Here is a 10,916-nt window from a genome sequence, read left to right on the forward strand (position 1 = left end):
ATTTAGAACAATTTAAACAAACCATTGATGAGTTCTGAGTCTGTAATTGTTTTTAAAAAGGAGCAGTGTAAATAGTGAAGAACAAGATGAGACAAATTCGTGCCGTGATTAATTTTATAAAACCTTTATTTCAAGGCCGCAGAAATATCATTTTACTAGAAAATTGTTCATAGAATTTGACAGACTTTTTAAAACCACAAAGGGTTAGATACAAATTCCACTATCTCTCGATTCTTGTATAACATAATGTGTTCAGTGGCTTTAACAATGAACTAAACAATAAATGTGTGTATTTAAAGGCAGCGGACACTATTAGTAATTACTCAGAATAATTATTATCATAAAACCTTACTTGGTGACGAGTAATGGGGAGAGGTTGATAGTATAAAACATTGTGAGAAACGGCTCCCTCTAAAGCGACATAGTTTTCGAGAAAGAAGTAATTTTCCACGAATTTGATTTCGAGACCTCAGATTTAGAATTTTGAGGTCTCGAAATCAACCATCCCAAAGCACACAACTTTGTGTGACAAGGGTGTTTTTTTCTCCTTTCATTCTATCTCGCAACTTCAACGCCCAATTGAGCTAAAATTTACACAGGTTTGTTACTCTGTGCATATGTTGAAATACACCAAGTGAGAAGACTGGTCTTTGACAATTATCAATAGTGTCCAGTGTATGTAAACAATTATTCACAAATTTGATTAATTCTCTCTCAAAATCATTTATTGGTTGCTTAATATCTCTTTAAGACCAACGGCGAAAGCGATTTTTGTTACCATTAAGCTCTTTTTGTCTTTTTGATAATTATTCATAAAACAAACTTTACTTATACACATTTCTCCTCACCTCGTCCAAAACCCCGAATTCTCGAATTTGCAAGAGAATAATAAAAGGAAAAAAAATATTATTTGTGTAACTTTGTGTGCTTTTATATATGAAGTCTGTTGTTATTTGCGTGAGAAATTACCTCTTTCTCAAAAACTAGGCCTATGTTTTTTCAGAGGAAGTTCTCACAATGCTTGTACTTTCAACAGATCTCAGTTGCTCGTTATACCAAGTAAGTTATTATGCTGACAATAATTGTAATTACCAATAGTGTCAAGTGCCTTTATTGTCATTAAGCAAGCATCACTTACACATCTCCCTCTTCCTCGTCCCAAAACCTCACGAGAAAATATTGTTTTTGATTTCAATAAAAGAAAGTTGTGGTTTGTCCTCTCACAGATTCCGTGCGAAGTCACAGGTGCTAATTCGTTGTGCTGAAACACTTAATGTTCTTGGTTTTTCCGACTGCGAACGAAATTGAAAGAAACGTTTGTTTCTTCGCTCAATGTTTCAACCGAAATTCTTTACTACTCTGCTTTAAAAAAAGAAAAAAGAAAAAAAAAGGAGCAATTATAAAAGTTCTGAAGAAAATAAATCCAACTCTAATCTGTAAATCTCCGAGTAAAAATCCGCGATCGGCTGTTTCATGAACTAATGAGCGTCAATTCTATGTTTTTATACTCAGGATGATTTAACAGCTAGTGTTGATTTGAAATTATCTCTCTCCGTAAATACACGTGAAAGGTTTCTTGGACTTCACAAACTGGGTGTGGTCGGCCTCGTAGCGGGTGCCACTGTTGAGTTGGCAAACTCGCTCCCCTGTCCCAAAATGAAGCACGTTGAAGGAGCGACATCTGGGGTCGTAGTCGCACACCGTGGCGCATGCACGGACGTTGGTGGTCGGTATCATTCGTAAGGTGTGGCCGGTCAGACACGACGCAAGCAGGCGCCATTGCTTCAAATTGGAATGTTCAACCATCTTGCCTTTGCAGATAACCTGATGCGTATGTGAGCACGGATGATCTTGCCAACTACCGGAAATCGCAACACAGTTTTCACTAGTTCCGCCGTATGGCCCACTCAATCCCCAGTTCATATACCCGCCGCTGTCTGGAGTGCAGTCCCACTGCCCTTCATTCTCCAAATCGTTGCAATTAATCCACATATAGCTGATAGTTTTACTCAGTATAAAGTTGTTTTCTTCTGATGACGAAGGCGCAACCATCTCCCCTCCCATCTCCTGACATTTCAATCTCCCATCTTGCCAAGTCATTAGCGCTTCAAGAAGCTTGTAGCAAGAGCCGCCCCATGACTCCCAGCCGAACGGACACAGCATCTGAGGCTTACACGAATGAGCAGAACTCATACCAATGGTGAAGAGAACCAACAAAACAGAAGGCAAACAAAATCCTCCCATTATTTCAAGAGAGCCAACGGTTATAAGTAATGTCTTTATATAGTTGTTGATTAGCAGTTCTTTGGCACCCGATAAAGCGGCTTTAAATGGCAGCTCACACACACACACACACACACACCACATACGCCTGATTTAAAGTCTAACTTGATCTGCTCTTCCTCAGTGACTGTTGATTTTTCAGGAAAAAAAACATTGTTTGAAAACATCAGAGAGTAGAGCTCAGGTTTGCTCTGCTGATGTCCAGGTTGATGCGAAAGCTGAATGAGGAATATCGTATGTACTCTTGGTTTAAATTTTTATTATGATTACTAAACATAATTGCTCCTTTCCGAGTTGAGGCGAATAAATTATCTTGAGCTCGTAAGACGAAATTTTAGTGCTTTTACGAGCTCAATCGAACAATGTGCACTGTCAGGTAGTTGGAGTCCACATACAACATTTTAAAGACACTAGACACTAATGGTAATTGTCAAAGACAAGTCACAACATATGAATAAAATAACAAACCTGTGAAAATTTGAGCTCAATTGGTCATCGATGTTGCGAGATAATAGTGAAAGAAAAAAACACCCTGGTCACACGAAGTTGTGTGCTTTCCAGATGCTTGATTTCGAGACCTCAAATATTGTAAACTTGAGGTCTCGAAATCAAACTCTTGGAAAATTACTTTTTTCTCGAAAACTACGTCACTTCAGAGGGAGCCGTTTCTCACAATGTGTTATACTATCAACCTCTCCCAATTACTCATTACCAAGTAAGGTTTTATGCTGATGAATATTTTGAGTCATTGCCAATAGTGTTCTGGGTCGATTTCACAAAGAGTTAGGACTAGTCCTAACTTAGGACTAGTCCTAGGAGATATACAAATTGCATGGATAGTCCTAAGTTAGGACGAGTAACTGTCCTAAGTCGAGATAAGACTAGTCCTAACTCTTTGTGAAATCCACCCCAGTGCCTTTAAGTCTCTATCACTCGCCTCAATTTGACAAGAGCAAAAAGGGAATTTGCTCTTGTCAAGTTGAGGGGAGTGTTCTATTTCTCACTGTCTTTACGAGCTCAATGGCTCATGTGACCATTATATCGAGTGGACAATTAAGAGAAGAATGGGCCAGCAGGTAATAATAAGGTTGAGTCCACACTCTAAATCACTTTGCGTGGTGGTTTAGGGACAATAACTGTTATTATAGTAAATGGAAACATGCGCTGCAAATCGGCCATAGCTGTAGTGCATCGCTTATCGCTAGCGTTTATGGGCCCGATTTCATAAAGCTGATTAGCAGAAAGTACTGCTTGGCATATTTGTTTGCTAAGCAACAATTTACAGGGGCACTAGTCGCAATATAGTTAACTTTATGTTATTTCGACTGGTATCTGTTCTGTTGAGATTTACTTGTCTGTGCTTAGCACATTTTTGTACTTACAGGCCCTGTGACATTGAGCCATACTCGGCCACTTTCAAGCCTTAACACAATAGGGGGACCGACATCCTAGACAGCTGGGTTGCAGAGCACCGACGCGTTAATATGGAGGTCGCGGGTTCAAGTCCGGCTCTCAAGTTCGATTTTTTCTTTGGTCAACCCAAAATTAATTATGATGCAAATTTAACATCTATTAAAGGGAAGGTACACGTTTGGCAATTACTCAAAAGAAATATTAACCTAAAACGAGCACGGAGAGCTCTTCATAGTATAAAACATTGCGAAAAACGACTCCCTCTGAAGTAACGTAGTTTTTTTGAGAAAGAGGTAATTTCTGACTAAAATATTAAAAGACTTATAGCTAGAAGTTTTTTATTTCTATCTGAAACCACACAAATTCGTTCAACAAGGGTGTTTTATCTTTCATTATTTTCTCGCAACTTCGATGACCGATCGAGCCCAAATTTTCATATGCTTGTTTTGTTATTTTATGCTTATGATGGGATACACCAAGTGAGAATACTAGTCTTTGACACTTACCAAACGTGTACAGTGCATTAAAATCGTTGCAGTACCCGCCGCTAAAACATAAGATTCGAACTGGTAAAGTGTTGGGATCGACGTTAAAACCTCTTTCCCATCGTAGGTCTGTAGACAGCCTCTGTCTTTTTTACAGATATTCCCACGGGATATTATCATGTTGTTTTCCTAAAGTGTAATTCAGTCTGGCATATTGCGTTCTCTTGCATTGCAATTGGTCTGTCTGTGGGTAATCAAAATTAAATCAACATAATCAGTAGTAAGATCATCGGTATTCCTGTAAAAGACTTTGTGAAAAATAAAAATAATTGTGAGTAATTACCAATAGTTATAAGTGCCTTTAATGTTCATTAAACAAGCATCACTTTCACATCTCCCTCTTTCTCGTCCCAAAACCTCAAGAGAAAATTTTTATTTTTGTTTTTCAATTTAAGGAAACATTTGTGATTTGTTATTTGTTCTACACGACTTAAAACAACACCAAAAAATCAAGATATGAAGAAAAGAAAACCAACTCTTGGTTTTAAATCTCCGAGTAAAGGTCCACGATCGGCTCTTTCTTGAACTTGTAAGCGTCAATTATGTTTTTATACTCGGGATTAATTTAACAGTGTTTATTGAAATCATCTTTCTCCGTAAATACAAGAGAAAGGTTTCTTGGACTTCACAAACTGGGTGTGGTCGGCCTCGTAGCGGGTGCCACTGTTGAGTTGGCAAATTCGCTCCCCTGTCCCAAAATGCAGCACGTTGAAGGAGCGACATCTGGGGTCGTAGTCACACACCGTGGCGCAGGCACGGACGTTGGTGGTCGGTATCTCTCGTAAGGTGTGGCCGGTCAGACACGAAGCAAGCAGGCGCCATTGCTTCAAATTGGTATGTTCAACCATCTTGCCTTTGCAGATAACCTGAAATTCTTCCGAGCATTGGTGATCTACCCAATTACCGCTCCGTATGGACATAAGCGCAATACAGTTTTCCAAAATTCTGCGGTTTGGCTCACCCGCGTTCCAGTTCCAATGCCCATCGCTGTCTGAAGTGCAGTCCCACTGCCATTCATTTTCTAAATCGTTGCAATTAATCCACAAATAATCGATAGTTTTACTTAGTATATAGTTATTTTCCTCCGATGATGAAGGCGCAACCATCTCCCCTCCCATCTCCTGACATTTCAATCTCCCTTCTTTCCAAGCCTCTGTTTCTTCAAGAAGTTTGTAGCAAGAGCCGTCCCATGACTCCCAGCCGAATGGACACAGCATCTGAGGCTTACACGAATGAGCAGAACTCATACCAATGGTGAAGAGAATCAACAAAACAGAAGGCAAACAAAATCCTCCCATTTTTCAAGAGAGCAAACGGTCTTAATTTCGTTAGTTGTGGATTCTTCAGCAGCACTTTGGCACCCGATCGGCGGCTAAAAATGGCAGCTCACACACACGACTGTTTTAAACTCTTACTTGGAAAGTTCAAACGATATCTCTTGATCTGCTCTTCCTCGGTGACTGTTGACTTTTCAGAAAAGCATTGCTTGGAAACATCAGAGAGTATGAACTCAATTTTGCTCTGTGGTATTGCCGAAGTTGATGCGAAAGCTGAATGAGGAATATCGTATGTACTCTTGGTTAAAAAAAATGTTTTATGACTACTAAACCTAATTGGCACTTTCAAAATTGAGGCGCATTAATTAAATTGAGCTCGTAAATAAGAAATTTTAGTGCGTTTACGAGCTCAATGTGCACTGTGACTATCGGGTGGACCATAGAGAAGGTAATTGCAGTCCACACACATTGTATTAATTGCTGAAGTCTCTAAAACCCTTTTTGCTCTTGTCAAGTTGAGGCGAGTGTACTATTTCCCATTGTCTTTACGAGCTCAATGGCTCATGTGACCATTATCGAGTGGACAATTTTAGAGAAGAATGGGCGAGCAGGTAAAGGTAAAGGGTGCGTTCGTTTAGCTTCCCTGTGTCGACCCCGCGGCCCCGGTGTGTGGCGTTTTCTTTTTCCAGGACGAACGTGTGCAGATAATTACCCACGTTCGTCCCGGAAAAAAAAACCGCCACACACCGGGGTCGACCCAGGGAAGCTAAACGAACGCACCCTAAGCTTCTCTTAAATCACTTTGCGTGGTGGTAGGGACAATAATATTATTATAGTAAATGGAAACATGCGCTGCAAATCGGCCATAGCTGTTTAGTGTGTTGCTTATCGCTAGCGTTTATGGGCCCGATTTCATAAAGCCGATTGGCAGAAAGTGTACTGCCTGACAAATTTCTTTGCTAAGCAACAATTTACAGGGCCACTAGTCCCGATATAGCTAACTTGATGTTATTTCGACTGGTATCTGTATCTGGTATCTGTTCTGTTGAGGTTATACTTGTATGTTCTTAGCACGTTTTTGTATTTTACAGGCCCTATGACATTGGGCCATGCTCGGCCACTTTCAAGCTTCTAAAAATAAATTGACAATAATATGACTTATCCATTTTCTGTCTTACAACTTAAAATAGGGAGACCGCCATCATAGACGGCTCAGTTGGACGAGCACCGGCACGCTAATCCGGAGCTCGCGGGCTGAAGTCCTACTTTCAATTTAATTAATCTTCGGTCAACCCCAAATTAGAAGATAAACAATAATATTAATAATTATGATGCAAATTTAACATCTATTAATTCGTTGCGGTACCCGCTGCTAAAACATAGGGTTCGAATTGGTAAAGTGTTGGGATCGACGTTAAAACCTCTTTCCCATCGTAGGTCTGTAGACAGCCTCTCTCTTTTCTACCTATGTTTCCATGGTAAGTGTGCCACCAGTGTGTCTGACCTAGTTCCTCCTATCAGAATGTTTGAGCGTGAAACCAAAAATTTCTGCCTCTTCTCATCCATACACATCTTGATCTGTTGAGGTGTATAGGACAAGGAGCCATTAACAACTTTATTCCAAGTACTGCATCTCTTTAGAACTGGTGCAGGTGTCCCTCAATCCTACAATCAAGACTGTTTTAAAGGCACTGGACACTATTGGTAACTGTCAAAGACTAGCCTTCACAGTTGGTGTGTCTCAACATTATGCATAAAATAACAAACCTGTGAAAATTTGAGCTCAATCGGTCATCGAACTTGCGAGATAATAATGAAAGAAAAAAACACCCTTGCCACACGAAGTTGTGTGCGTTTAGATGGTTGATTTCGAGACCTCAAGTTCTAAATCTGAGGTTTCGAAATCAAATTCGTGGAAAATTACTTCTTTCCCGAAAACTATGGCACTTCACAGGGAGCCGTTTCTAACAATGTTTTGTACCATCAACCTCTCCCCATTACTCGTCACCAAGAAAGGTCTTATGCTGATAAATATTTAGAGTAATTACCAATAAAGTCTTGTTTGGGGCAAACTTGCATTTGATTTTCTTCTACCGGGCAATTCTGGTTGTTAAGTACGAAAGACCATGCTCTAGAATTGCAAAGGTAAAGTGTTCGAATCACACCCGAGTAATATGCATTTGATTTTTGACAGAACTCGAGAAATTACTAAGTTATACAGTGTCAACACACATCTGTGAATAAGGGTTAAACCTAAATGAATGTAATAATAATGAAACAAAATGAAATAATCAAGATTACTCTTGGCACGCAATGGTAAATCAAAGGCACTTGTGTTACACAGATAATTTATTATTCCCCCTTTCACAGTTGGCGCTTGTTCAATGTTTTAACATACTTTAAAAAAGGGAAGGTACACGTTTGGTAATTACTTAAAACAAGTATTAACTTAAAAACTGACTTGGTAACGAGCATTGGAGAGCTGTTGATAGTATAACACATTGTGAGAAACGGCTCCCTCTGAAGCATAGATTTTGAAATAGGGGTAATTTCTCACTAAAATAATAAAAGACTTCTAGCTAGACGTCGTTTATTCCTATCTGAAAGCACACAAATTCGTCCAACAAGGTTGTTTTTTCTTTCATCATTTTCTCCCAACTCCGATGACCTTCCCTTTAAATAAACATTACAGAATAGTTTTGCTAACAAAACAGTTGCTGGCAAAGTACGCACTTTGTGTTATCCACCATAATATGGATTACATAAAGTGCTTAGAGGTTTGAGATCGGTTGGCCATCTGAGTCACGAGAAAATAGTGAAAACCGATTACAAATTTTGCATGACATCGGTTCAAACAAAAATGAATAAAACGCTCATTGAGCAATAAACTACAAACGGGAAGTTTGTTTTATTTGTTTATTCAGACAGTGATATTTAAAGGGATGTTTTCTACTATCATCATCACTAGACCGTGTAAGTTTTATGTAAATCTGTGATCTTCACGATTTTTTTTCCTTACCAATTCTGTAATATTCCTTTAAGGTCATTGGTGAATAAATGTAGCTCGCACCAACACCACGCTCTTGCAACAAACAAAAATTTGAATTTCTTTTTTCGGGATAATGTCGTCAAGACTAATGACGACATGAGCATTTTATGACAGGGAAAGTACATTACAACCTATTGTGTTCATGTTAACTTAAAAAAAAAATACAGTATTTGTGATAGAAGGAAAGCGTGCAAAGTGCAGGTGAATTAAAGGCACTGGACACCTTTAATAATTTTCAAAGTCCTGTATTCTCACTTGGTGTATCACAACATATGCATTAAATAACAAATCTGTGAAAATTTGGGCTCATTTGGCATCGAACTTGCAAACGAATAATGAAAGAAAAAAACACCCTCGTTGCACTACTTTGTGGACTTTCAGATGCATAATAAAAGGCTTCAGCTAAAATATGTTAATTTTTTGAGTGGGAATTAAACCTTTTTTTTTCTCAAAAACTACGTTACTAACAATTTTTTTTAAGCAATTACCAATAGTGTCCAGTGCTTTTAAGAGAAAAAAAATTAAATTGTGTATAGGCTCAAATTACTTGCTCAACCTGTCTGCCCCCTCACTGATCACAGGGCCCATTGTTTGATTGAGCTCGCAAAGACAATGGGAACCATTTTAATTCTGTCCTACCTCACAGGTACAGAAAGGTTAAGTAATAATACCATTGTCAACACTAACAATTTTCCTCCACTCAGCTTTGACCGATTTGCAGCCCTTGTTTTCATTTACTATTGTTACAAAAACTATCGTCCCTGAACCACTATAGATGCAACGTAATTTAGAGAAGCTTAAAGACACTGGACACTATTGGTAATATTGTCAAAGACTAGTCTTCCCAGTGAGTGTATCTCAACATATGCATAAAATAACAAACCTGTGAACATTTGAACTCAATCGGTCGTCGAAGTTGCGAGATATTAATGAAAAAAAACACCCTTGTCGCACGAAGTTATGTGCTTTCAGATGCTTGATTTCGATCAAATTATAAGGTCTCGAAATCAAATTCGTGGAAAATTACCTCTTTCTCGAAAACTACATCACTTCAGAGGGAGCCGTTTCTCACAATATTTTATACTACCAACCTCTCCCTATTACTCGGTACCAAGTAAGGTTTAATACAAATAATTATTTTAAGTAATTACCAATAGTGTCCACTGCCTTTAATATTTTGTGTGGACTTAAAATTCCCTGAGTGCTCGTGCTCATTGTCCACCTGATATTGGTCACATGGCCCATTGTTCTATTGAGCTTGTAAAGACAATGGGATATAATAGTACATTCGCCTCAACTTGATAGGAGCAAAAGGTTTGGCAATAGTACCATTTTTTTAACTAACGGTACATATACACAATTTTCCCCACTCAGCTTTCTGTGATCAATCTCGACATAACCGGAGCAAACCTGAGTTCTCCCTTCTGAAGAGATCAAGGGATATCATTTTGAACTTGTGGATACATTTTGGATATCATTTTATCATCAAGAAATTTCGTTTGAACTTTACAAGTAAGAGTTTATGAGTGTGAGCTGCCATATTAAGCCGCCGATCGGGTGCCAAAGTGCTGCTAAGCTAATCCACAACTAAAGACATTATTAAAGACTGTTGGCTCTCTTGAAATAATGGGAGGATTTTGTCTGCCTTCTGTTTTCTTGATTCTCTTCACCATTGGTATGAGTTCTGCTCATTCGTGTAAGCCTCAGATGCTGTGTCCATTCGGCTGGGAGTCATGGGGCGGCTCTTGCTACAAGCTTCTTGAAGAAAGACTGAATTGGCAAGATGGGAGATTGAAATGTCTGGAGATGGGAGGGGAGATGGTTGCGCCTTCATCATCAGAAGAAAATAACTACATACTAAGTAAAACTATAGATGCAATGTGGATTAATTGCAATGATCTGGAGAATGAAGGGCAGTGGGACTGCGCTTCAGACAACGGCGGGTATATGAACTGGTACTTGATTCAGCCAAACGGCGGAACTCGTGAAAACTGTATTGTGCTTGCCGTAACCCCAAAGCGCGGTGAATGGCACGATTACCCGTGCTCTTGGCTATATCAGGTTATCTGCAAAGACAAGGAATTCATGGCAACACAAGCCAATTTGAAGCAATGGCGCCTGCTTGCGTTGTGTCTGACCGGCCATACCTTACGAGAGATACCGACCACCAATGTCCGTGCCTGCGCCACGGTGTGTGACTACGACCCCAGATGTCGCTCCTTCAACGTGCTGCATTTTGGGACAGGGGAGCGAGTTTGCCAACTCAACAACGGCACCCGGTACGAGGCCGACCACACCCAGTTTGTGAAGTCCAATAAATCTTTCACGTGTATTTACGGAGAGAGATAA

The 10,916-nt window shown here is 39.4% G+C and overlaps 3 protein-coding genes across 3 annotated transcripts; 1 reads left to right on the top strand and 2 right to left on the bottom strand.

The window, feature by feature from the left end:
- Positions 1–1,051: 1,051 nt before the first annotated feature.
- Positions 1,052–2,244, bottom strand: LOC139945558 (snaclec crotocetin-like). Its single transcript, XM_071942954.1, has one exon. It carries the CDS (start codon positions 2,242–2,244, stop codon positions 1,543–1,545), a length of 702 nt encoding a protein of 233 aa, XP_071799055.1. The 3' UTR covers positions 1,052–1,542.
- Positions 2,245–4,825: 2,581 nt separating this feature from the next.
- On the bottom strand, positions 4,826–5,539 carry LOC139944918 (perlucin-like protein). The gene has a single exon (XM_071942098.1). It carries the CDS (start codon positions 5,537–5,539, stop codon positions 4,826–4,828), a length of 714 nt encoding a protein of 237 aa, XP_071798199.1.
- A 4,654-nt stretch (positions 5,540–10,193) lies between these two features.
- Positions 10,194–10,916, top strand: LOC139944827 (perlucin-like protein). The gene has a single exon (XM_071941950.1). It carries the CDS (start codon positions 10,194–10,196, stop codon positions 10,914–10,916), a length of 723 nt encoding a protein of 240 aa, XP_071798051.1.

The sequence above is a fragment of the Asterias amurensis genome, chromosome 12, assembly GCF_032118995.1.
Source record: "Asterias amurensis chromosome 12, ASM3211899v1".
NCBI classification, from domain to species: Eukaryota; Metazoa; Echinodermata; class Asteroidea; order Forcipulatida; family Asteriidae; genus Asterias; species Asterias amurensis.